Below are 26,075 nucleotides of genomic sequence, written 5' to 3' on the forward strand. Positions count from 1 at the left end.
GCCCCTCGGCACGCACCACGCCAGACAGACGCAGTTTGACCTGCTGGATGGCTCGGGAGGAAATGGTCACTTGTCCCCACCGGGGCACGTTTTATGTAACAACTGGCTGGACCCTTCAACAAGCACAACCTCACAGAGGCAAAAACTCGCCAGAGCCCCCGGGAGCTGCTGCAGGTTAAAGGAGACGTGACGGCTCCTCACCTGAACGCCGGCCCGCTCCTTAGTCACCCCGAATTGCGTCTTAAAGGGACTTTGAACAATGTTAGGGAACCACTGGGGACGTTTGCATGTGCCACGTGGTAGACTGAGTCGTTAAATGTAACAATGCCAGAGCTGCCAGGGGTGGCGGGTGCCCGAGTGCAGTCAGAGGCAGCCCTTGCCGGGAGCCGGCTTCACGCGGGCACTGGGCGTGCCCGGCGGCTACAGCTCACCCGCAGGAGGAGGGAGCCGCGGTCTACAGGCAGGCCTGGCTCCCTGTCTTCCCGATCATCTGTCTGTATCTCTCACAATCCGTCCATCCGTCACCTGTCACCTGTCGTCTGTCAGTCCTCTATCCCTGTCAGTCTGCTTGTCGTTTGTATCTCTCACAATCCATCCGTCCACCCCTCGTCTGTCTGTCACTTGTCATCTGTCAGTCCTCTGTCTCTGGCCGTCTGCCACCATCTGGGTCTCTTGCCATCCAGGAACAGTTCCCTCACGGTGGAGCCTGCCCCTGCCACGGGAGGCCCCAAGGGCGCCTGCCCCGCCAGCTCCTCAGACGAGGGCGTGGGGCGCCTTTCCACAGCCCGCAGGCCGCAGAGCGCTCGTGGGCCTGGGCTCTGAGCAGGGCCTCCAGGCCCTCCCTGGTTCAGCCAGGTTCTAAGCTGCATGGGGAGCCCGCGTGGCATGTCCCCGTCTCTCTGCTCTCCCTCCTCTCAGCCTTTGTCCTCCATCTGTCTTCACGCCCTCCCCCGGGTCTGTCCCTCTCCTGAGCCCCAGGCACGAGGGTGGCAGCCCCGAGCCTGGACCACAGGTGCCACCCTCTGCACCGCCTCCCATCGCCCTCCGTCCTCCCACCCTACAGTTGTGGCCTGGGCTGGCCCCTCATCTCACCACTGGGCTGGGCGGCCGGCCTCCTGCAGAGGCACGCTTCTAGAAGCTTCGGGCTCCTCCAGGAATGAGCAAGTCCCTGTCCCACCTGCCCTGTCCTCTTAAAAAAATCTAAGGCCACTAACCGTGTGCCGAGTTGGTGGGTCAGACAGTCCCTGGCCTCTCGCGGGTCCCGGGCTGTAGGCAGGACCCACGGTACGTGGTGCTTTCAAGCCGCGTGGCACGAGGCCTCGAGAGGACGCCCTGACCCCCATTTGGAAGGCCAAAGTAGCCTTCCCGGGAGAGGCAGAACTCAGCGGAACCTGAAGGACGAGGGTGCTGGAAGAGAGCGCAGGGGCCGGGGCGGGAGCTCGTCAAGGGAGCCCCAAGTGCAGAGCACAAGGGGCAGGCGAGTGGCGCAGCGCTGAGCGGGCGATGTGGCTGATGGGGGTGGGAGGGGCTGGGGTGAGCAGGATCCTGGGGGAGCCCGTGCGTGGCTTCAGGAGGGCAGGGGAGCCGTGCAGGGCTTGGGATGGGCGCCCCCCTCACCTGGCTGCAGGGCCGTGGTGCCCACTGGGCAAGAGAGGCAGCCGGGGGTGCGGAGGTGCTGCTGGAGCCGTGGGGCGAACCGCAGAGGCATTGGGGCTTTTACAGTATGTGGGCCAGGCTGGGCTACTGGGGACGTCGGAGCGGGGGTCCCATCAGCTGCGAGTCCCAGAGGAGGGCGGGCTGTGGAGGACGCCGTCCCAAGCAGCATGGCAGCGACATGTCATCGCCAGGCAGGCCTCGGGTCAAGATGGAGGGAGGTCCGGCCGGCCACCCGGCTTTGAAGCCGTTGGTTCTCAAAATCTTCAGAAGGGGCAAGGGTGCCCCAGAGACGGCGGTGAGCCAAGGAGGGCCCGGGGGTTGGCGGGCACGGTGCGCAGGTTGGGAGGAGGCGCCAGAGGACCGGCTATCGGCCGCAAGGCCAGTAGAGGAGCACCAGGCGTCCGTCGGGGCTGGCACCAGGTGCCATGGCTGCGCGCTGGCCGCTGGGCCAGTGGGAGGCCGAGGTGGCGTCTTGAGCAGTGGCCCAGGACGTTTCTTCCAAGAGCTTCGCCTGAGCAGGGGGCACGCAGACCGTGCCCCACCCTGGCCTGTGCCACCTGGGATTGGGACACCCATGACTTGCCCTCCTCTGTGCATGCACACAGTGGGAGCATAATAAATGGGCGCAGAGCACCAGGCCATCTCTTTTCCCGACCCAGCAGCCTGGGAGGGGTAAGCCCACCACCGGCTGCGTCCTCCCCCCTTGCTTTCCAAAGCGAGCGCGCATGACTGGCCCCTCCGCCCGCTCTGCCTCCGCAGATGATGCCCAAAGCCAGCGAGCCCACGCGGCAGCCCGAGAGCCACCCCGAGGAGACGGAGGAGGAGCTGCGCGAGCACCAGGCGCTCCTGGATGAGCCCTACCTGGACCGGCTCCCCGGGCAGAAGGAGGCGCACGCGCTGGGCGTGCAGGTCAAGCAGGAGCCCGTCGAGAGCGACGAGGAGGTGGCGGAGCCCCTGCGAGAGGGGGAGCTGGGCCCGCGCCAGGCCACGGAGCAGGAGCTGCTCTTCCGGCAGGTGCGCCTGCGGCAGGGGCTCGGGCCGGGCGGCGGGCCCCACAGCGGCCTCTGGGCCTGCCTCCTGCCAGGCGTGCCCGGGGAGGGGGGCAGACGCGGTGGGACCTCTGTCCCCCACTGGCCATGCCCAACGGGTGCGGGCGCTGGTCCCCGTGCAGCTTCCTCACCTGTCCTCCTGCCCAACTCGAGCGCCTGTGCCCTGCAGGTGGTTTTCCTTGCAGGTGTGCAGCCTGCAGATTAACACAAAATCCAGGGTGGGAGAACGCGGCATAACCGCCGAGGGTGGTGGGAGGGCGCTGATCGTTAGCTGACCTGAGAGGGAGCGGGTGAGGCTCCAGCTCCCCATGGGTCCCGTGGTGCCAGCGGCACCACGTGGCTACTCAGAGCTGGCAGCTCCCAGAGCAGTGGCCACCCCAGCCGAGCTCAGGAGAGCCAGAGGCATAACTCGGACGAACACCTTAATAGTTTACAGTGAGAGGAGAGGCCCCGGGTCGGCAGGTGCCAGCAGGAAACCCTGTCCTAGAAGCCCCGGGCGCCAGGACGCCGCTGGCAGCTGCGCGGCAGGAACGAGCCGAGGGGGCTGAGGGGCGGGATCCGACGCCTCCTCGGGCAGCGGCAGCTCGATCCAGGGTCAGGGGCCCCTGCCCGTCCCACTCCCTTCTCCCTGGACTTGCTCAGTGACTGTCCAGGCATGTGACCCTGCTAAAGATGGATGGGAGGGCCCTGGGAAATGGGCAGCGTTGCCTTGCGTGCCCACCTCCACGTCGGTGCTCGCCTCCACGTCGGTGCTCGCCTCCGAGGGCGCTGACCCAAAGCAGGCCTGTGCTCAGCCCTCAGGAGGGCCGTCGCCGAGGCCCCTGGCTCCCGTCTCGTGCTCCTTGGGACCATCTGCTCAGACACAGACCGCGCTGCCCCCCCAGGCTGCTCTCGCCAGCAGGCCCCCTCTTCCTGCTTGTCTTCCACAGGCGGCCGGTCTTTCCCACTGGCCCGCTATAGACCCACGTTTCTAGACCCCGGCAGCCTTCCACGGACTCCTGGGACCCTGAGTGGCACGTACCTATTGGCATATCCCGATGAGGCCCGGGGCACCATCTCCTGTGCCACGCCCGGCCTCGAGAGGAGCTGTAGGAAGCCACCTCGTCCTCGCTAGATCATCACTAAACGCTGCTGTCACACTGAGTGGAGAGCGCAGGGTATTCACGGGGTGATTGTTAGGACTGGTGTCTGGTAGAAGGCACAGCCATCCTCAGTTCTTGGCAAATTAGCCTTGTGTTCCAAGCATGAAAAAGTTACTTAAAATAGTCATTTTCTGCCTTTTTTTAAGAACGATAAATGAATTGTACCCCAGTGAATCTTAGTGCTTTGTTTAGCCTTTGGCAGAGGTGAACGTAAGACGCAGCACCCCCCTTTTTTAAACTGCTTGTATCAGGAGAGTTACAGTTGACTTCTAGGTTCTCACTAAGCTGGGTGCGAGGGTGGAGGGCGGCCACTCCAGAGCAGGGCAGGGGACTCCAGAGCAGTGGACTCCAGAGCAGGGTGGCCGACTCCGGAGCAGGGTGGCCTTGGTGCCGCGGTGCCCTTGCCTGACCTGGGCTCTCCTGGAAGGAGGTGGCCTGACACTCCTAGTGCCGCTCTGTTCACGGCGCAGGTCTGGAGTCTGCACAGAGAGGCGCTCTCCCGGGCTCCGGCCTGTCCCCAGCTCCTGCCGAGCCCCCGCTGGTCATCCAGTAACTGGACCCCCATGGGCTTCATCTTCCCAAGTGCAAAGTGTCCATGAGACCTGAGTCCTGGACAAGGTGGCTCTGTAGGCACGGAGGGTGGGGCATGGCCCACTGCCCGCCACGCCGTCGGGGCACCTAGGGAAGAAGGCTTGGCTCCTCTGCAGCCTGCCACTCCCCCCGCCCCCCGCCCCAGGGTCAGGTACCTGGACCCGTGGGTCCTGCCCGGCCAGGCCCCCAGCCTCCAGCCCTGCCCAGGGGCCCACGCTACACAGCCTCTGCCTTCCTCCTCGCCCTGGCCCTGGCCAGGCCCCTCTCTCCCACCTGCCTCTGCGGCATTCCGGAAGGTGCCATACATCAGCCCTCCCGAAACTTGCTCTGCATCTTCCTCCCTTGATCTGGGCCCCAGCAGAGAGCAGCGAGCCGTTCGCACTGCCCGCCCTCCGTGGCCGCGCCAGCAGTCCTCGTCCCTGCTGAGCACGGGCCATGGTACCACGTGCAGCCTGGCGTTCAGTGCCCACGCCTGAGGCCGCCGCGCGGTGCCCTCCCGAGAGCCTGCACTTGGGAACCGAGCTGTTGTGGAAGCATTTGTTTCCCTTATTGCCCTGTCTTTCCCCTGGCACTTCTGGCTGGGGCCACGGGGCGAGCCCACCTGGTTGCCTGGCTCCCGAGCCTGGCCTCGAGCCCCGGGACCAAGGGGCTGTTTCTCTGTCCGCCAGCTCTTTCCGCCTAGCCTGGGGCTGGAGAGTGCCGAGAGGCGGCAGTTGAAGTGAGCTAGGCTTAGGGCTTGCGCTTCCGCCCCCTGCCCCGCACACCGCGTGCTGCTGGTGGGCCCCGGGCCAGGCGGGCTCCCCGCGTCGACCCTGCCCACTGGCTCCAGCTCGCGACATTGCAGCCTGAGCTCCTGGTCCCGTGGGCCCTGAGGCCCAGGTCCTGCCTGCACGCTTCCCAGGCCTGCGCCCTCGTCCTGGCTGCCCTGCTCCTCCAGATCCCACCCCTCCTCCAAGAAGCCCCCCGGATGCCCGACCTGGCGCAGGCCTTCCTGTTAAATCCTGACTCAGGACTCAGGAGTGCTGTCGCGCAGTTTGGGTTTGCTCAAGAACCCCGTTAAGGTCCGTCTTCCCGGCGGCACGTGGCGTCCTTGGAGGCAGGGTCCCTGCTGTGACCCCACCTGGGCCCGGTACAGGGAGCAGGTGTGTCCACTGCCCCCTTGGAGGAAGCCCCTCAACGGAGCAGCGTGGAGCGGGCCAGGCGGCTGGGCAGGGCCCCTCGCAGGCACCCGGCAGCCCCAGAGCCAAGGGCCAGTGTTCTGGCGTGGGCGTGGCTCTGGGGTGCCCTGTGATGGGCCTGCCCTGACCCCTGACCCCGCCATGACTCTCCCGTGACCGCTGACCTGTCCCCTGCAGCAAGCCCTCCTGCTGGAGCAGCAGCGGATCCACCAGCTGAGGAACTACCAGGCGTCGATGGAGGCGGCTGGCATCCCCGTGTCGTTCGGCAGCCACCGGCCCCTGTCGCGGGCGCAGTCCTCCCCGGCGTCGGCCACCTTCCCTATGTCCGTGCAGGAGCCGCCCGCGAAGCCGAGGTTCACCACAGGTACCGGCGGCCTCGCCGTGATGGGCGCGCGGGGGCGCATGCGGGGCCAGGCCCAGGGCTGCACGGTCCGGAGGCGCCCGGGGCCCGGCTGAGCGCAGCAGCGGAGGAGCGCTGCACCTGGCTGAGGCCGGGAGCCGGGGCAGTGCTGGACCCCGGGGGCTCACTCCACCCCCGGTGCTTGGGTCTGTCTTGGGGTCAAAAGCCCGGAGACTCGTCTCCTACAGAGAGCAGCCTACCTCGCATACCAGCGAGGCACAGGGGCGGGGCGGCCTTTGTGCCACGCAGCAGTGCCTGGGCACGTGCTCTTCTCTTCCTCTCCTGGACCTGAGGTCGAGGCGGGGCCAGTGACCTGAGGACCAGGAACTTACGTACAAACAAAAATGATAGGCGGAGCTTAGGGAGCCTTCCTGTCTTTCTTCGTCCCTGGGTCCTGGGTGCAAGGGACCCTGCTCCACCCGTGCTGTCGCCACCCTCCTCCGCTGCCCCTCCCCACCGCCTACCCCTCCCCACCGCCTCCCCTCCCCACCACCTACCCCTCCCCTCCGCCTCTCTCCACTCGGGCCACACAAGAATCTGCTGGCAGCACATTTACATTTGGGTAGAGGGCACCTCCCAGAGGCAGAAACAAGGGCCCAGTGGATGGGCAGGGGCCCACCCAGCTGAGGAGCACTGGCCAGCCTGAGGCCCCCTCGCCCGAGCTGCCCAGCACTAAGGAGGAAGGCATGGATGGGCAGGGGGAGTTGCCTGGGGGCACCAGCGGATGGCTCTTAAGCCTCTTGGGGTTACTGTTTCTTTGTAATGACAGGTCAAGAAAAGTTACCTGAGTACAGACTGGCGCCGTCTTTTCGCATCTTATGACTCATCTTATTGTTTTGTACATTGAAGATTAGGTTCTCTTTTTAAGGTCTTAGAAGGACTATTCAGATTCAGAGAAAAAGTTAAGTGGCAGTCATTCAGAAACTAAATTGTTGCTTTTCAGAAAGAAAACCAGGGAACTGTAAAGGGTCACAAACCAAATCAGTCCAGTGGCCCTTTCCAGAATGTAGAGGGTCGTTTATTGAAGTGAATGTTCTTAAAGATGTGGAGAGCCTGGCTCCAGCTGCCACAATTCTGCCCCAAAAGTGTGCCTAGCACTGAAGGTCAAAGGCCATCTCAATGTCAGCCTGAGGTCCCTAGGAAGGCCCCACCAGCAGTTCTTATTTCATTCATGCCCTTAGTTTCATTCTACTTTGTTTTATTTCTCAATTTATGAAAGAGCGCACACTTATAAAGCAAACAAAACAAACTAAAAGATAGAGACAGGAAGTAAAAGCTTCCGCAATCCCACTCTTCCCAGGGAGCCACTGCCAGCATTTTGATGTAAATCTTCTAGGTTTCCTTCTACACACAGACAGACGCGGGTGGCATTTACTTTACAAAAATGGTGGTATGGTGCTCAAATGTGCTTTTCTCTCTCCTACGTCACCCTCTACCTCGGGTGGCATTTCAGTTTCTTTGGCCAATTAAGCAAATACCATAAAATGGTTTAGCTTAAGCAATGGGAATTTATTAGCTTACAGTTTTGACAGAGAAAAATGTCCCAATAAGGCATCGTCAAGGCGATGCTCCATTTCAGACCATGGCTGCTGGCAGTCCTGGCTCCTCTGCCCCACAGCAAGGCACAGGGCACATCTGCCGGCCCCTCCTGTGGACTCTGCTGAGTCCAGCTTTTTGCTTCCGGGGCTTGCTTGCTTTCTCTCTATGAATTTCTTTCTCTTTTAAAGGACTTGAGATTAAGACCCACCCGGATTGAGGGGTACCACCCCTTCATGAAGCGGTGGCCTCACCCCAAGGTCCTGCTTACCCTGGTCCATGCCCACAGGAGAGGGTTGACTCTAAGAGCCTGTTTTTCAGGGGTACACATGGCTTCACACCACCTTCTGGGGTATACACAGCTTCACACTACCTCCTGGGGCACACAGCTTCACACTGCCTTCTGGGGCACACAGCTTCATACCACTTTCTGGATTACATAGCTTCACACCACCTTCTGGATTACACATGGCTTCACACCACCTTCTGGAGCACATGGCTTCACACCACTTTCTAGAGTACACGCAGCTTCACACCACCTTCTGAAGGGCACACGGCTTCATACCACCTCCTGGATACACAGCTTCACACCACTTCCTGGGGCACACAGCTTCACACCACCTTGTGGAGTCACATGACTTCACACTACCTTCTCGAGGGCCCATGGCTTCACACCACCTCCTGGATTACACAGCTGCACACCACCTTCTGGGGCACATAGCTTCACACCACCTTGTGGAGTCATGGCTTCGCACCACCTCCTGGGGCACACGGCTTCATACCACCTTCTGGGACACACATTTCACACCATCATGGTGTCTTCCCTCTGTGCAGAGGTGTGGCTCTTTGTTTACACCTCTCAGCTGCACAGCATCCTGGCTGACTGCCCTGATCAGCCACGCAGACCACCGTGACCTCTTTGTGCCTGTGCATCCGCCCACCTGGAAGGGCACCCGTGGAGTGTCCTCCCTTTAGCCCCAAGCCAGTGCTCGGCCCCCACTGGGTGGGGAGACTATCACTTGTGTACTGATGGGCAGTTGGGTTGTTTATTCATGTACATGCATGTGTGTGTATAATTTTTACAGTGTATGTCTTACAGTTTTGCTGTTAAAAACTCAAATGCATCCTCTTGGCCACACGCCTTAGTGTGCTAGTTGTGCACTTCCCCAAAACTTGCCTCTCATCTGTCTCTTTCCTTGTTCTTTTAAGTCCTGTACCCTTGAACTCAGTCTTGCTAGTGCCCCCAGGATTCTTCAGGTGACAGGGGCTGACTCCTACTAGCCCGCCTCACGAGGGGCTGAGCGGGAGATGGTGCTGTTTCCTTGTCACTCGAGCACGTCCTGTGATGGGTGACTTGGACTACCAGTTGGCTGGCCCAGGGTGTTGCCTCGGGAGCCCCTGCTCCTTCCGTAGTGCCCACCTGCTCAACCTGAATGAGCACACGGCCACAACCTGCCTGCCAGGGTGTCCACCGCCCTAGGAGCACAGAGAGTGTCACGGTGGGGACAGCGGGGGCCCTCCCAGCAGGTGTCACCCCGGGGTGGAGACCCCCAGCCCATCCCTTCACAGCAACAGGTCAGGCAGGCAGAGGGTCCGTGGAAGAGGGGCGCGGGGCCCTGGGCCAAGCCGTGGGGGAAGTGTCTCAGAGCCCCCTGCCCCCTTCTCAAGCCTCGCCCCGGACAGACCCGTTTCCCTCCTCACAGCAGCCCCCATCTTCAGCCTGGGATGCTGACCCCGGCTGCCCTGCTCCGTTGGGGTCTCTCCCGCCTGCGGGGTCTTCCCCTCCGAGGGCGGTCTCATGGCTGCAGCCCCCCGAGGCGACCCCTGGCCGGGCACCGTCGGTGCCAGAGTACACGTGCCCACACGGGGTGGTGAGCACGCGGTTTGGCCTCTCCTTCCATGTTCACGCATGTATGGGCTCAGGTGCGTGTGTGGGCTCAGGCGCATGTCCCGCCTGATGGTTTCTAAGGAGCAGCCAGGTCTCATGGTCTTGAACCCCGCAGCACCTGGCGAGCGCCTGGTCCACCAGGACCCTTCCCAGAGCCCCAGGCGCGGCCCGCACGGCCGTGGGCCTGCCCTTCCCGGCGTCTGCTTCCGTGGCACCTGGGCCCCGCGTGGGTCCTGCCCGTGGGCAAGGCTGGGAGTGGGTGGCCCACCAGCCCCCCGCCAAACCTCACCTTCCTCTGCCTGTGCTCTCTGCCCCCAGCAGTCGGGTATTCTAGTGTGCCAAAGTGCTGCCAGTGCAAGATGCCAGAAAGGTGCGGGCTTTATAAAGGGGGCTTACTGGGGGGAGATGCTTAGGTTTCCAAGGCCACAAAAGGTCCAGAGCAGGGCCCCATCAGCGCTGCTTCCTCGCTAGACTCTGCTCCTGGCTACCCGCTGCCTGGGAGGGGGTGAAGCAGGATGCACCATCCCTGCGAGTCCCCCTCGGGCTCACCGGGGCCCCCTGAGCTGCTCCGTGGCCCCGCCTCTCGGGGCCTCTGCCTGAGCAACCCCACAGTCCTTCTCTCGGCAGAGGGCTTGGTTCTTGGGGCTTCTCGCATCTTAGCTGGGGACAGAACTGGGGTCCTCGTGCACACGGCAGCTCCCCCATCCTGGGCCTGTCTCAGTCCGTTGGTATCAGACCCAGCAAGGGGACGGGCACTCAGCTGGGTCTCCCCTCCCTGACACAGGCCAGGCAGAAGCCCTGAGACTTGGCAAGTAATGAGAGCAGGAGCCCTCAGCCGCATTTAATGCAGTCAAGGAGCGTCCCACCCAGAGGAGCAGACACGTTTACAGACGTGATCTTTCTCTTTTTGGGATTCATAAAGTAATCTCAGTTGTCACGTGGCTATTGGCAAACTTTTCAGTTTTTAAAAGACGTGTCTTGACCAGATGGGAGCCTCCACTTGTAGGGAAGTGGCCATTCTGCCTCAACTCAGGGCAGCTTCTGAGCAAGCAGCCGTGCCCAGGCTCCAGGCGTCTCCAGGGGGTGGACCTGGGGGTGCAGGTGGTGGGAGGTGGGCCTGGGGGTGTGGGTGGTGGGGGTGGCATGGGGTGCTGATGGCTTGCTGGGCCTGGGGTACAGGTGGTGGGAGGTGGGCCTGAGGTGCGGGTGGTGGGAGGCGGGTCTGGGGGTGCGGGTAGAGGTGGGCCTGGGGTGCTGGTGGCTTGCTGAGCCTGGGGTGCAGGTGGTGGGAGGTGGGCCTGGGGTGCGGGTGACCTGGGGTGCAGGTGGCCTGGCTGGCATGGCCAGCTGCCACCTCAACCCACGCCCCGCGCCCTGCGCCCGCAGGCCTCGTGTACGACACGCTGATGCTGAAGCACCAGTGCGCCTGCGGGAACACCAACAGCCACCCCGAGCATGCCGGGAGGATCCAGAGCATCTGGTCCCGCCTGCAGGAGACCGGGCTCCGTGGCAAGTGCGAGGTAACGCCGCCCCGGGCGTGGACCTGCCCCGCTCCCGCTCCCGCTCCCCGGCTCAGGGCCATCGGCAGGCCGGGCCGGGCAGGTGCTGGCGCAGCCCCAGGCGGCCCCGCAGCCTGTCGCCCCCAGGGCCGCCGCCCTGCCTGGGTGCGTATGCCGCGGCCTCTGTCCGGCCTGCTGTGGCCGGGCCCCTCGCCTCTTTCCGGCCTCCCTGTCGCCCTGACCCCCGCACGCAGGGTTCGCAGGCCCGGGGACGGCCCCCAGGCCTCTTCGGGTGGCTCTTGGCTGCTTGTTTCTTTACTTTAATATTCAGAGCATTCCCCGAGAACATGGGGGCGCCCTGCCGCCTTTGGGGCGCCTCGCAGTACCCGAGCTCCAGGGAGGCGGGAGGGCTGGGGCCAGGGCCAGGGCCGAGCCTGGCGGGAGTCTGGGCTTGGCTTGAAGTTGGTGCCTGGACGCAGCGGCCTCCGTCTGCCCTGCCCTGCCCTCCTGGGAGGTGCCCGGCCCCCCAGCGCTGGTAACTGCCGCAGGTGCCCTCAGGCACGCTGGGCTCCGGTCCTGGCCGTGGAGTGCTGGGGCAGGCAGGACGCAACCGAGCCCCTGCCCCAGGCAGCCGCGTCCTCAGGACACAGCGCTCACCCCACCTCCCTGCCTGGAGCCCGGCAGCCACGGGGGTCTGAGCGCCCACAGGGGCTTGTGCCCGTGTGAGGAGGCCCGGCAGCGCGCCAGGGGAGGGGCAGCGGTCCACCCTGGGGGCAGGCGGCCTTGCCCGGGTACACGGGCACCTGCGGCCCCGGCCTCCTCCGCTGGAGGCGGTGCTGAGTGCCCCCCGCGTGGGGACCTGTGCAGGGCCCCCTCCCCGCTGGGAATCCCACAGGACGGGTTGGAGGCCGGCGGCAGTCGTGCTCTGCTCGGCCAAGGGACCTGGGGAAGCAGACCCTGAGGTCAGCTGAGCTGCCCACACCCACTCCTCGGACAGTGGCTGGGCGCCCCCCGGGCCGGGCCTGGGCGATGCGGGTGGCCGGGGGCCGTGTCTGGGGGCAGTCCTGGCCCGGGGGGCCGCCTCTGCCGCGGGCGCTGCTGCTCACCATCGAGGACGGCGCAGTTCCCTTTTCCGGACTGCGGTGGGCAGCTTTTAGGGGGAGGGGCACAAAAGCCAGGTCCAGAGCCTTCTCCTGAAGAGCCCTTTGCTTGGACATCTTTGGCCACAGATGGCCAGAGGCTCAGGGTCTGCCAGCTTCCCCACCGGGGCAGCACCCGCCCCCTCGCCCGGTGCCCTCTCACCTCCCCCGAGTATCCTCTCAGCCCAGGGCCCTTGGGGTAGTTGTCAGCAAACAGGAAGAGTGGAAGGAAGAGGTGAAAAGCAAGCAGGGGAGTAGCACAGGTGACATACCCTGCCGTCTTCAGGTGCGGGGGCGGGGGTCCCAGAGGCCCCTTGTCCAGGAGGAAGGAGACGGGGCCCATGACCAGCACAGGGTCCCCAGGATGTGGAGAGGCGGAGGCCCACGGGATGGTGGGTCTGTCGACCAGGGGACCCCGTGATGGCAGCACTGCGGAGGGCCTGCTTTGGGGGTGGCGTGTTAGCGCAGAGTGGCTGGTCCTGCTGCCCCCCGGCCCACCAAGGCCCCCCGGAGCAGCTGCGCAGGGTGGGGACGCCCCATCTGGCAACCTCGTGCCTCCCGAGGAGTTCAGGCAGCTGAGCAAGGGCCCGGGGACAGAGCAGAGGGCAGAGGGCCCGGCATGTCAGGGCGGGGCAGGGGGAGGCAGGCAGGCATCTTCTCTGGGCACTCGGGCCTCTCCAGCTGGAAGGGCGATGGGCCAGGCAGCCCTGACGCAGCCCTGAGCCGGTCAGCCTTGCTTGGGAAGGCGCACAGGGCTCCTCCGGCCAGCACGCGGGAACCTGGGCGCCCAGGGGTGGGCTGCAGACGGCCGTGGCACCGGAGGCCCTTGCACTGCGGCCACTCTGCCCCACGGGGCCTCTGCTGCGGCCATCGGAAGGGGCACAGGGGGAGGGGCGTGGCCGGGGGGCGTTCACTGCCTCGGCCATGTGCTGCTGCCATGAGGAGCCACCCAGCGCTCACCCGGAAATCGGAGGGAGCCGAGGGGGGAGGGGCCTGGGCCCAGGACAGGGGTGGCTGTCGCTTGGGCTCCGGGGCTCCAGTGGGAACTGCCGTCCTCGCGCGCCCACGGCCCATGCAGCCCCCACCCTCGCGTCGCCCGTCCGAGGAGGGTAGATGGCCCTCGCCTCACCTGGCCTTTTCTGACACCACCTTGACTTAGAAATTCTTCCTTTGGCCAAACCGTAACCCTCTCGCTGCAGTGCTGGCGCCAGCCCTGCAGCCTGGCTTCTGTGGGGGCACCCCTGGCGCCCCGCGCCGCCCTCCCACGCGCCCTCTGTCCACCTTTTCCCGACCAACACGGCACCGGCTGCAGTGACCCTGAAGAGGCCCCTCCTAAGCCGGCCGGTGCTTCCCCGCCCACAGGCCCTCGGGCCTTAGACCCCCAGCCCTGCGGCTGCCCCACGGCAGGCCCCGACCGCAGCCCGCGCAGGCCGCGCAGCCCTGCTCCCAGCGCCATCCCGGGGCAGCCCACCCAGACGAGGCAGGGGCCGTCACACTCAGAGGAGGGCAGGACGCCCGACCCGCAGCTGGTGGGGACCACGTTTGGCCCTGACCCCAGGGCAGGCCGCCCCGCCAGGCCGGGCCTCTCCCTCCCGTGCGTGCCCGTGCGTGTGCTCACGTGCCAGGTGTCCCCGGGGCACGAGCGCCAGGTGGGAGGTGCGCTGAGTGTCCCCGAGGGACGGCGTGCTGACGACCACAGAGGCCCTTAGAGCAGACGCTGGCCCCGTCTTCCTTCTCAAGCCACTGCGCTGTTAGAAGGTGGAATAAACGTAGGTCAGCTAAGGAGTGGGACCTCTGACGCTCCTTTCTAGCAGAAACCTGCAGACAGCCCAGGAGTCGTGATCTGGATTACTGCCAATCCAAGCAAGTGCGAAAGGGCTCTCGGGTGGCCGCCGAGGCCGCCGCGTGGGAGCAGCTCAGGCCGCAGGCCTCGCGGGGCAGCGCCCGGCACAGCAGCCCCCACCGCCTGTGGCCTTCCTCTCTGCTTTCAGAGCAGACCCTGAAGTCACCGGGAAGTCCTGGCTCGAGTCAAATCGTCTGTGTGACCATGTGGTGAAAGGGGGGCTGCAGGGTCTTTTCCAATGTTAGAGTTACAGTTAGTAGGACCCTCTACAGTTAGAGTAAGGCCCTCTACAGTTAGTAAGACCCTTCACAGTTAGAGTAAGGCTCTCTACAGTTAGAGGAAGACTCTCTACAGTTAGTCAGGCCCTCCACAGTTAGAGGAAGGCCCTCTGGGGTCCTTTTTCAGCGTCAGGTGACATCCTGCGACCCGGCGGGAAGCACACGCCCTCGTGCCCGCGCGCCGCCCTCTGTGGCGTGCCTGACTCCTGGTCTCTTGCAGTGCATCCGCGGGCGCAAGGCCACCCTGGAGGAGCTGCAGGCCGTGCACTCGGAGGCCCACGCGCTGCTCTACGGCACCAACCCCCTCAACAGGCAGAAACTGGACAGTAAGAAACTTCTAGGTATTCCACAGCTTCTCCACCCGGCTCGGGGTCCGTGCGCCCTGCGCCGGCGGGCACACAGGTCACCCTCGACCCTGGGAGAAGACGGCCTCAGGCTCCACGGGGGCTCTGTGGCCACAGCCAGGCGCTGCCCGGCCGGCGAGGGCAGCCCAGCCCTCCCCAGTCAAGGCAGGGGCGGGCGAGGGCCGCTGCAGAGGCCACCGGGCGGCCGTGGCCTAGGAGAGTCCTGGCCTGCGCTTTGGGTGCCGGAGGGCAAGCGGGGAGACAGCCCAGGGCGCCGCTCCCCACGGGGCCTCCTGCCTGGGCCCCTTCAAGGCCTAGGGGCGAGGCCAGGAGGAGGTCCAAGACAGGTGGCCCACAGGGACCCCGCACCCTCCTGGAGGAGGGTCTTGGCTTCAGGGCAGAAGGCAGCCCCGGGGAGTGGGTGGCTTTCCAGCAGGGCCCTTCCTGCCCCAGGGTGGTGAGTCTCCCCACAGGACAGGGTGTGGAGGGGCCACCCGCGCACCCCGCACAGGCACTGGGGCGCAGCGGCCTGCCGGCTTCCGCTAGCCAGGGTCAGCCCTGGCCTTGACCTGGGCCGGCTGCAGCCACGGGCACCTTCCTGGCCTCTGCCCACACGGCTGTGCCCAGCACCAGCCAGCAGAGGTAGAGGGGGCCGGCACCCACACTCGCCAGGGCCGTGGGAGGGGGGCCGGCTCCTTCGCTTGCGGCCATCCCACCAGGCGGGCACCACCAGGGGCTGCCCCACACCGCGCCCTGCTCTGGACCGAGGTCTGACCATCCGGGGGCCGTGGCCTGCGTGCCTCACGCACTGAGGTCTTCTGTGCCGACTCCCAGCAGCGTGGGGGACCCCAGCTTGTGTGGGCCACGAGGAGGCCCCGTGGGCTCCGGGCCGGGGGTGCGCCGGCTGCTTCCAGCGTCCCCAGCACCCTGTAGTCACGGGGCTTCATAGAAAGACGTAACCCCACACGCTTGGGGAGGACGAGCTGGGCGAGCACCAGTGGAGCTGTGGACGGCCGGAATGTAGCAGGAGCCCCTGGAGACCCCTGCACCCCTCGATTCCAGCGCGCACGGGCAGGCGGCAACAGAGGCCTGGGCTGGGGGAAGGGCCCAGGCAAGCCAGACCCTGGTACTGAGAGGCCCTGATGGGGGCAGGGTGGGCCCTGTTCCCGCCCTGCCCCCTTCCCTCTGGGCTCCAGCACGCCAACCTGCACCCTCCAGGCAGAAGGTGGCACCAGCCCCCGGAGGCCTCCGTGGGCCCCCAGTGAAGAGCCCCCAGCCCGCCCGCATGGGCACGTGGGGTTATCAGGACCAGAGGAGAGCTCCTGCGGGAGGCAGGACACAAGCGAGGCCGAGCCATACAGCGCAGAGGACAGCCCCTGGGGTTGGTCTGGTGGTACTGCAAAAGAGCCGTCGCTGGGAGGCGAGAAAGGAAAAAGAAGAGCCGAGAACCCGGGAAGAAGCCTTGGGTGGCGCCGGGTGGGCACGCTCCCCAATGGCTCCCGGGACGCCGATCCATGGCCTTCTGTCTGTTCGAGGCGTATTTGTAACATCCTGGCGACTGCCCGAGCCAAGAAACTAGGGTACCCTCGGATACACGCCTCGGATAGAGCGACGGGGGCTGGTGATCTCCAGCTCAGGCCCAGCCCTGTTGAGGTGTTTAGACACTGCTGAGTGACGTCCCTTCCTCTTAACTGCAGCCGTGGATTTTAAAGCTATTTAAGCGACACGCACAGGCCTTGGCGGTGGCTGATGGGGTCATGAGCACGCACAGCCGCTGCAGGGGCCTCCAGCCCTCGAGGGCTGGCAGAGCACGCCGGCTGCTGCCCAAAGTCTGGGGCCGCACGTCCCCTGACGGCAGCAGACAATGGCAAGACCTGGGTGGGACCCCCAGTGAGGGCGGGGGGCACACCACAGGGTCATCCCGCTGCGCTCACGAGTGTGTCAGGAAGACAGCCTCTTCCCCAGCCCGTCCTCGGGCATGTGCCACAAAGCCTGCCCAAGTCGGGAGGCTGGGGCAGCGGCTGGGCCTGTTGCCTGGTCCAGTGGGTGTGGGCCAAGCACAGGCCACCCCTGCTGGGGCCCAGCTGGTGCCAGGTGCGAGCAGAGGGGCTGCCGCCCCCCCGCCAGGGCAGGCTCCACCAGGGCCCGCCTCCCTGTTCTGGACCCCACTGCCACCCCAGCCCCTGGCAGTGCGTATGGACATGGACAACCTCCCTCTTCCGTGGTTTCGGGCCGTGCTCGTCGGACACCAGCAGTCAAGTAATCAGGATGTGTTTCCACTGGACAGCACTGGCTCTGTGCTGAAAGGCTGGTCTCCCCCAGGCCGAGCCCACCATCTCCAGGTCCACGCTTGCATGGACGGGACCCCATGCACCGACGCAAGGGCTGTCGGGAAGAGAGGGCTTTGTCGGGCCATCGCGGGTCTCCCCATGGGCTGGAGAAGTTGTGACGTGAGAACTGGCCATGAACCCTCCAGGGCCCCTGCTGGCCATCTTGGCCAGCAGCCGCTTTTCCAAGGCCAACTCCCATCCAGAAGCTGCAGGAACGGAGCTCGCTGTGGTTCGCAGGAAACACACCATTTGACAAGTCTGTCACCAGGCGGTGGGTGGGCGCAGCCTCCTCCTTGCCCTGCCCTGGCTCCCCCAGCCCCCCACCCTCTGTGCCCAGGCAGCTGACGGCCCTGATGCGCCCCAAGCCCCGTGGCAGCTGCTTCTGCCCCCTCCTTCCCTGTCGCTGCTGCTGTGGACGAGGAGGCAGGACGGGAGGCTACAGCTGAGGGTCACCCAGCACCAGGGAGGCAGCAGAGGCAGGGAGGCTGCGGCGGGTGCTGTCCGCACAGGGAGTGTCGGGGTGCACAGGCCGACCCCCGACAGCAGAGGAGCAGGGCCCGAATGACCCCGCCTGCCTGCAGGCTGCAGGAAGGGCTTTCCTTTGCAAGGTGTGTCTGGGGACTCCGAGCCCCTTCTGCCCCCTGCCCTGCCGGCACAGCCCCTCAGGGCCTGGAGAGAGCAGCCCCAGGCCCAGCACCCCATGGCCTCCGCCCTGGAGCAGGACCCATCGGGACACTGCGGGGGCTCAGGAAGAGAATGCCGTCTGCGGGACACTCGAGGGCTCCGCCGTCACGGCTGTTCCACCCTGTGACACATCCAGAGAAGATGCTACAGTCCCCACCAAGCCACGGCAACGGGCAGCGGAGGCAGAGTGCGCAGCGGAGGCAGAGCAGGCCGGGCCGCCAGCCCCAGGCTCTCCAGCCGGGAGCAAGGGCTCCAGGTCCAGCAGAGGACTTTGCCTCGAGCGGGGCCCCTAGCAGTGGACACAGCCTGGCCAGATCCAGAAAGCTGGGCCCGAGCTGGTCCAGGGCGCCGCTGAGCAGCGAGCACGCACGGCCCGAGTCCCGCTGGAGGGTCTGGCATCCCAGCATGCAGCCCAGGTCCAGCACCCCATCTGGGGGCCACGGCAGCTCAGCAAAGCTCCTGGAGGCCCAATTGTGAGGGGCGGGCACTGAGCTGGGGTGGGCCTCACCTGTATTCGGCCAGCACCGGGTCACAGCGAGGCAGAGTTCAGTCCGGCCTTTGGAGACAAGCATGAGCTGTGGGCAAGGGCAGGCTCTTCGGGAAGAGACGCGGAGGGCTGCCCCCGGCTGTTTTCCCGCGTGCATTGTCCAAAGGAACTTAGAATGGACACGAGTGGGGCGGGAGGCCAGGTGGGTGCCAGGGCCCGTGCCGCAGGTGTTTGAGCCTGGACGCTGCAGTGCGTGGCCAGCGGGGGCTGTTGGGGGCCTTGGGCCAGAGCTAGTAGGCGGGGCTTGGAGGAGCCGAGGCAAGCTGGCCAGAGCGGGATTGTCCCAGCGGGCGCCAGCATCACCACGGTGCCCTCCCCGCCCCCTCTGAGGTGCCCCCTCCCGGCACCCAGGCGTGACTTGTCCCCTTCCACACTTGGGGAGGCTGGTCCCTGGCGCTGGAAGGAGAGGCCTTCCCTGCTGGCGCGTGGGAGGGGCAGGCGCAGCTTTGGAACTGGTTTGCCCTCGCGTGCGCGCTCCAGATGAGCACCGCAGAGCAAGCACTTCAGCACTGGCCGTGCCGGGAGCCGCCGCGTGGCCGGGCTCGCGGGTGGCCTTGCGCCTCTGACTGGCCTCCTCCCGCCCGCAGGTTCCCTCACGTCGGTCTTCGTCAGGCTCCCTTGCGGTGGTGTCGGGGTAAGTATCTCTTTCTCGTTAAATGACATCCTGTTGGTCTCAAGTCGCTCACAGGGGGCGTAACTGCTACCAGGTGTTTTCCACGAGCAGGGTCTGGGGCAGGGGCTGCCGGCAGCGTCACGTGCTGCTTCAAAGGCCTGTGGGAGCCGAAACCATCCTGGTCCTTGCAACCTGTGCTCCGTTCTCTGGAGAAGGTCGTTCTGCAGGCGGCTCGGGCCCCGGTGGGTGGCAGCCCTCGCCGTAAGAAACGGGGCCTTGTTTGCAGGCCAGGGTGTCCCTCCAGGTATACCGAGCCGTGCTCTGGCCTCCTCAGGCCGTGAACCCACCATCCAGCATGGCGTGTATTCACCCTGAATCCAGTTTCCAGCCCGGGTTGCAGGGGAGGCTCTCATGCGGCGAGCGTGGCGTTGACAGTGTGGGCAGTGCTAAAGCTGCGAGCTGAGCTGCATCGGCAGCTCTCCGTGAGCAGTTGAGCACCTCGGGAGAGCTGTCGCCGGGAACGCCGCCCTCCTGGACCCGGCCCTCCACCCGAAGAGCGCAGCCTTCCTGGAACTCACAGAGGCCTTGGCTCCGCTCACCTTGTCTTCGAGGAGACGGGCGAACTGTGGGCAAGAATGCAGAGGACGCAGTTTGAAGGAGAGACTGCTATGGGGCCCCCGGGAGAGGTGCGCCTGGCCGGGGCGTGCAACCCGTGGATGCCAGCGCTTGAAGCCGCCCGCGATAGTGTGTGCACGTTATTACAGGCTGCAGGCAAAGCTGAACATCTGGATTCTGTTATGGAAATGAGACAAAATTGTTTGCTTCCTGAGGCCTCAGAAAAAGTGCCGCCTTGAAAACTATCCCATCGGAATGAGAATCAGCAGCCTTTATCCGCGCCACCGCCGAGCCTTCCTGGAGTTGTCTCGTTTTCTACTGAAAATGGGCCTCAGTCTCTTAATTCGTGGCAAACTCTTGTCCAACTCGAAAGGCTGGACCTGCCCTGCCTGCAGTAGGGTGCATTCCCCGCAGGCTCTCTGCTTTGCACGTGCGAGCTGGATGGGAAGTCAGACGTGGGGCAAGCTCGGCCTCCCTGTTGCGGGCGCCCGGTGCCGAGGCCCAGCGGCCCAGCCGCCCAGCCAGCCCTGCGCCTGCAGGGGGGCCGACCGCACACACACGTGCCCTCGCTGACCGAGCCCCGTGGGCAGCGTGGCCCAGGCCCGGGGTACAACTTTCCACTGTCGCCACTCCCACCACAGCAGGGGGCCGAGCTGGGGTGCAAGGCCCCGCCCCTGGGGTGCCACGAGGAGCAAATCAGACATGGACCAGATGTGGGTCAGAGAGTGGCCGTCGTGGTGGCGGGACCAGCTTGTCCTGAAGGTTACCTTGAGTTGGCATCTAAGTTCTACAGCTGATTCGTTTAAGGCTCCGAACTCGTTTTCCCTTAACTCTGCTGAAGAGGGACATTAACTTGTTTTTACCTTCTTTTCAAACCACATAAAAGAGCGACTTCTTTACTCACCTGATGATGACAAGTTTCCAACGGTGAGGCGTCAGCACCCCTGCACTTCCCTGCTGACCCAGTGCCTTTCAGCGCCCAGGCCAGGCCTCCCCAGCTACCTCGGGCCTCTGGCCAGGCCCCTCCAGGGGCAGCCATGCTCCCCTTCCTGCACTCGTCCAGCTCCCCTCTCCATGGTGTCATGGCCACCCGGTTCTGTGCAGGGCTGCCCGTCACCAGCACAGCGTGCGAGCTGGAGCCCCATGCTTCTCCCGGAACCCCCTCCTCACCCTCACACAGCCCACCTCACGGGGATTGCCAGCCAGCGGCTGGAGCACGGGACCCGGAAGGAGCAGGGGTCCTGCAGCTGGGCAGGAGCTGGGGCCTATCCCCCACTCTGAGCTGCAGGCAATGGGAGCCTCGGAGCCCAAGGTCCCCCAGGGAAGGTAAGCCCACGCCCCCAGCCAGGCGATGAGTGCTGCCCTGCGGCTCCCTCCTCATGCCGCTCACTCGCCCCTGAAACCCCGGGCCGCGCACTGTGAAGAGAAGCGCCGCTGAGCGGCCCTGCCCACGCCACCCTCCAGCCCCGCGGTGCAGCCTGTGGGCGCAGCCTCCCGAGGACACCGACCCCCCGGAGGTCTCAGGGCAGCAGGGGCACCTCCCGCCACCCTCGGGCTCCTGGAGTCAGCAACTCGCTTCTCCCCGCCTAAGGAACTGCGCGAGTGGGACAGGACTTCCTCCTCCGTGGCCCAGCGCCATTCGCGTCTGGCTGCTTCAGCGAGAAGCCACGTAGTACCCTCAGAATGGGAGCCAGTTTCACGAAGTCGAATACTGGTGCTGCGCAGCGGAGGGGAGGGGGAAAGTTCTTCTGACATTTGGAAACTATTTAAAGAAAATCACAATCTGGTCATTGGAAAAAATAACCATGTGGAATCACACTCGTCAGGAAATGGATTGAGCCCCTCGCAGATTTACTTTAAATCATCTTGCTTTGAAGACGAGGCGTCAGGGTTTCTTAAAGAAACCCAGCTCCGTGTGGGGAGAAGTGTCCTCGTGAGCAGGGGTCGGCCAGGTGCAGGTGTGCTCCCAGCATCCCCCGGGCCCTGGGAAGGGGCTTCTCAGATAGGGTACACTGTGTTGAGGCTAAATTCGCTGCTGGGGCACAGCCCCTCAGAACCTTCACCAGGCACAGGCACACCGAAAGGGGGCAGGAACCCCGAGTCTGCCCCGGGGCCTGGGCTGAAGGACGAGGGGCCTTTTTGACCTCTGCTCTGGCCAGAGAACGCCTCCTCTTCCGGAATCGGCCCCCAGGGCCTGTGGCTTTCTCCCCTACATTAGCCAGTTTGTTTGCTTTTTTAGTCTGTGTGGTCAAAATAAATAAACGGACATGCAAACCAATGTTGCTGGACACATTTGCGTGAACCGCTCTCTTGCTGGGAGTGGTAACAGCAGACACACAGACTCGTCCCCTGCCGCAGCGTCTTGGGGCGTGGCTCACGCCGTGATTTGCAGGGACGGTGCCCTCGTCCCTGCCCCACGCACCCGTTCCTGTTTAACCCCCATCAGATACGGGCGTGTCTGATTAGACTCAGCACAGGGTGAGCCGTGGTTACGATTCAGTCGCCCTTACGTCCCATCTCGTGAAGCGTCAGCGTGACTGCTGCTGCCGAAAGGAAGGAGAAGAGGGGAAGAGAAGAGCTGCTGCCCCCCCCGCCTCCCACCCTGGCTGCGCGTCCACGGGAGCAGCTGAGGAGCTGCAGACGTGGCACCCAGGGAGCAGCTCATGCTACTTCTGGCACACGCGCTTTTCCTTTCCCGTTTTTGGGCATATCTTTTTTTTTTTAAAGAAAGCAAACACTGATGAGGCGCAGCGGGGCTGGGGCAGCGCGGAGGCGGGCGTGACGCGGGCGTTGTCTCCGCAGGTGGACAGCGACACAGTCTGGAACGAGGTGCACTCGTCGGGAGCCACCCGCCTGGCTGTGGGCTGCGTGCTGGAGCTGGTCTTCAAGGTGGCCACGGGGGAGCTGAAGGTCAGTGGCTCGCGCAGCCCCTACAGCCAGCGCTGGTTCCGCCCACGCCTCGCCCCAGCCACAGGAGGTAGTGGACGGGCAGGTGCGGCCTGGAGTGGACAGCCGCGCTGCTCAACTCCCTCCCGTCCTTGCAGCTGCGCCGTGCTGCGCCACGCTGCCCCGCGCTCGGGCTCCTCGCGCACGGGTGGCTGAGTCCACAGGCCTTCCCCGTGCCGCGCACTCTGCCACACTTGGCAGCGTGGCGCCGGCCGCCAGCAGGGCCCATGACGGAAAGAGCTGGCCGGCCCGCAGCGGCAGGTGTGAGGTTTCCAGGCTTTCACTTTTCACCCAGACCTCAAGTTTGTCACTGCTGCTTCCCTGAGAGTGGCAGGTGCCCTCTGATGTTTGAGCCCCGTTCCCCAGTTACCTGTAGGAGTCTTTCCTTCGGGTGGCAGCAGGTTCCCAGGAAGGGGCTTCCAGCCTGAGAGCCCTTAGAGCCCCCATGCCAGGCTCAGGGTCCAGGTGGGAGACCACCCCTGGGTGCCCGGCCGAGCAGTCCAAGCCTGCCCCCGCAACTGGGAACAGAACTGCTCCGTGCTGCGCCCCACCGGGTGGTCCCTGGCCCCGTCAGAAGGGGCAGTGCTCCCCTGGCCCCTGCAGCCAGCCCCTGCACGCCCCGGGCAGTGTCCTCGCGTGTCTGGAGTCTGCCCCGAGCTGCTCCAGCGCTCGTGCACGGTGCTCTAACCCGTCTTGGTCCTTGTCTCCCCACTCGGCGCCCCCTGCAGAACGGCTTTGCGGTGGTGCGCCCCCCAGGACATCACGCCGAGGAGAGCACGCCCATGTAAGTGGACGGCGCGGTGTGCTTCGGCCCCGCCATCCCTCGCGGCCAGGAGGCGCTGGTTTCTGAATCTCCTCCTGCAGGGCCCGTGGCCCCGGGAACACATGGTAGCCATGGCTGCCCTCGCTGGCCCTGCCGGGTGTGCACGGTGCCTTGGCTGTGCTTCGGCCCCCTTGCTTGACCGGCCGGGCGTGGGCCAGACCCCGCAGCCCCACGGGTGGCCACTGAGCGCAGAGGCCAATCTGTCCCCGGGACGAGCGTCACGACAGCAGCCCGCAGTGAGGGAAGTTAGGAAGTCAGTGTGAACAGGCGTTCCAGGGGCTAAGCTGGCAGAACACACCTGGGAGAGGAGCCTGACCTGCCCGTATCCAAGCCCCAGCCCAGCCCTGCGGCCTCGCAGACACCCTTCCAGCCGAGCCATGGCGCTCGATGCCCACGAGGCAGGCCACGGGCAGCCCCACACTGCCAGCTCCCCGGACGCTGCCGGCTCTGGGCGAGGGCACGAGCAGGTGTCAGCACATGGAAACCTGTAGGCAACTGCTGCTGCCGGGGTGAATTGGACATGCCCTCCTCGAAGCATGTGCTGCCACGTGGGATGGGAGAAACACGCCCAAGTAACACCATCGTGGCCGTGGAAGCAGGCTGTGCCACTGGGAGGGGCCGCCCATGGCAGGGTGCTGGAGGGAGGTGGCAGCATGTCAGTCGGACAGCCGGCAGGAGCACAGAGCACCTTGGGGAGAGGCAGGTGTGTGGGGTGACGTGGCAGGGCCCAGAGCTGCCCGGACGGCTGGACCGTGGCCAAGCCCTGGAAGGGGCTCCGGGAGGCGCTGGGCTCAGCCCCCAGGCCAGCAGGAGCCTCGGTGGGTTAAGTCAGGACGTGCAGCTGCACTGCAGGGCTGGCGGCGGCTGCCCGCCCCCAGCTTTCCCACGCCACGCGGGGTTTTGTGTGCTTCGTGTCGCTGAAGTTCCATGTCTAGTTGGCTTCTAGGTGTTGCATGTTTAGATAAGAAACCTGAGTGGGCTCCAGGTGGACCACAGGCCGTGCTTTCTGCCGACGCTCCTGCTTCCCTGCATCTCGGACGAGTTCCCTGCAGGGCTGGGCCAGAGCGCAGAGCTTCTGAGCGCCCCGGAAACTGGGCTCTGCGTCTGCCAGGGCTCTAAAGCCAGGACAGCCAGGGGCTCAGTTCTCATGGGAAGTCAGGAGAAAGGAAATGGAGTCAGGGGAGTTTTCATTTTTACTTAAGCCACTTTCCTGGCTTGTTTTGTGAGTCACAGTTCTCAGAAGACTGATAAAAAAAGGTATGAGTGCTCATCTTGTTTTATCAGTCTTTTGAGTGAAATTCTAAGAATTACAGTTTTATCAATAGAGGGATTATTTAAATCGTTTAATGTTGACCTTCAAATATGGAAAGATAAGCAGTAGTTAATTAAAATGGGAGCACTGGAAGTCTCCAAGCAGGAGGTGGGGTGTGTGCACTCGCGAGTGTAAGTGGGTCGTGCAGTGTGGACATGATTTCCAACCTGCTCGGCCAGGAGCTGTGGTGTCGCCAAACCCCTTGGGACCCCGGGGCCTCTGGTTGGTGGCCCCACTCGTCCCGTGGGACCCAGGGACCCACCGTGCCCGTTTCTCCCCCTCTCACCGCAGGGGCTTTTGCTACTTCAACTCCGTGGCCATCGCGGCCAAGCTCCTCCAGCAGAGGCTCAACGTCAGCAAGGTCCTCATCGTGGACTGGGTGAGTGGCCGAGGCCCGACGGCCCACAGCGGCCCGAGCAGCCGGCCGAGTCTGGGGAGAGGCAGAGGGGTTTCGCCTCCGCTGACATTCGGATTTTGGAGTCTGAACTTCTGGAGACCCTCTGAAAGGGGCAGCGAAGCTCTAGCCCCTTGACCCCCGAAGGCACGTTGGGAAATGTGCCTTTGTGGAGGGCGGCCGAAGGGCAACCGTGGCAACGGCTTGCTGGGGGGGCCAAGTTCAGGAGACCGTCTCGGCTCCCCCGGAGCTCCAGGCCCCTGGGGGAGCTCCGCAGGCAACTGGGGGTCCCTCCCCTGCTGCTCGGGGAGCAGAGGCGACGTCACCCCTTCCTCCATCTTCCTATCCGAGGTACCCCTGCTCAAAATGCTACTGCCCAAAAGGCACATTCTCTTTTTAAACAGTGCTCTGTGGTACCTAAATCCCAAAAACACGGGCGCTGATTCTTAACCCAGAGGCGGAAGTTCTTTGAGCCATGTATCCATTGGTGTTTATTTATTTGATGTTTATTTATTTCATGTTTATTTCACGACTTTTAAGGGGAAAATAGGTAACTCAGGGCTACGACTTGAATTGCACACGTCCACCTCGGCTTAGGAGAAAGAGGGAGGGCCCGGGCCTGGGGTGACCCGGCCGAGGGGCTCATGCGCCGCTGCTGAGCGCCTCCTGCACACCGTAAGCAAGTGCCACCAGGGTGGTCCCGGCCTGGCCGCGGTGCCTAACACCGGAAAGCACCTCTGCGTTTTAGAGGCAGTAAGGCTGGTCGGAAGCCCTGGGGTCAGCAGGCCGCGCTTCTCGGTGCTGGCCCGGGCAGTTTAGGCGCGGCCGAGCTCCTCCTGCGGACGGTTTACAGCGGCCAGCGTCGACTCACATCTGCAGGCACGCAGCCAAGAGCCCCCTGTGCCCGCAGCCGGGGCCGCAGGCCTTCTCACTATTTACATATTGCTGAACTTCCGGTTTCTAAATGAGCCCAGGTAACTTCTAGGAAAAAGAAAAAGATCCTGAGTTGCATGTTCCCCGAGCATTTGACACCACAGGCCGGCACGGCGCTTTTCCCAGACCTGCCTGCTGTGTGACAGGACTGTGCCCGCCCGCGGCGGGAGCAGGGAGAGAAAGGCCCAGGTGCCCCCTGCCTTTAACACCTGGCCCTCACCTGGGGCCTGATCCCCCGGGCTGCGACTGCCTCCCTCGTCTCCAGCCGCGGGGAGCCGTCTCCAGCCATCTCACGAGGTCTGGCCCAGAGTCGGCCCGGGTAGGTGCCAGCAGGT

General features: G+C 64.6%; 1 protein-coding gene across 4 annotated transcripts in view; it reads left to right on the forward strand.

The window, feature by feature from the left end:
- Positions 1 to 26,075, forward strand: part of HDAC4 (histone deacetylase 4) — a 325,560-nt gene that overhangs the window by 274,481 nt on the left and 25,004 nt on the right. For 3 of the 4 annotated variants that reach the window (XM_058299783.2, XM_058299784.2, XM_058299786.2), the window contains 8 exons: positions 2,416 to 2,670; positions 5,794 to 5,980; positions 10,827 to 10,960; positions 14,420 to 14,540; positions 18,692 to 18,738; positions 22,135 to 22,242; positions 23,007 to 23,062; positions 24,705 to 24,792. In XM_058299783.2, the coding sequence (XP_058155766.1) occupies positions 2,416 to 2,670; positions 5,794 to 5,980; positions 10,827 to 10,960; positions 14,420 to 14,540; positions 18,692 to 18,738; positions 22,135 to 22,242; positions 23,007 to 23,062; positions 24,705 to 24,792 (996 nt within the window). The remainder of the gene's footprint in view (positions 1 to 2,415; positions 2,671 to 5,793; positions 5,981 to 10,826; positions 10,961 to 14,419; positions 14,541 to 18,691; positions 18,739 to 22,134; positions 22,243 to 23,006; positions 23,063 to 24,704; positions 24,793 to 26,075) is intronic. The other variant, XM_058299785.2, reaches the window with a different exon arrangement.

The sequence above is a fragment of the Dasypus novemcinctus genome, chromosome 7, assembly GCF_030445035.2.
Source record: "Dasypus novemcinctus isolate mDasNov1 chromosome 7, mDasNov1.1.hap2, whole genome shotgun sequence".
In the NCBI taxonomy this organism is placed as follows: Eukaryota; Metazoa; Chordata; class Mammalia; order Cingulata; family Dasypodidae; genus Dasypus; species Dasypus novemcinctus.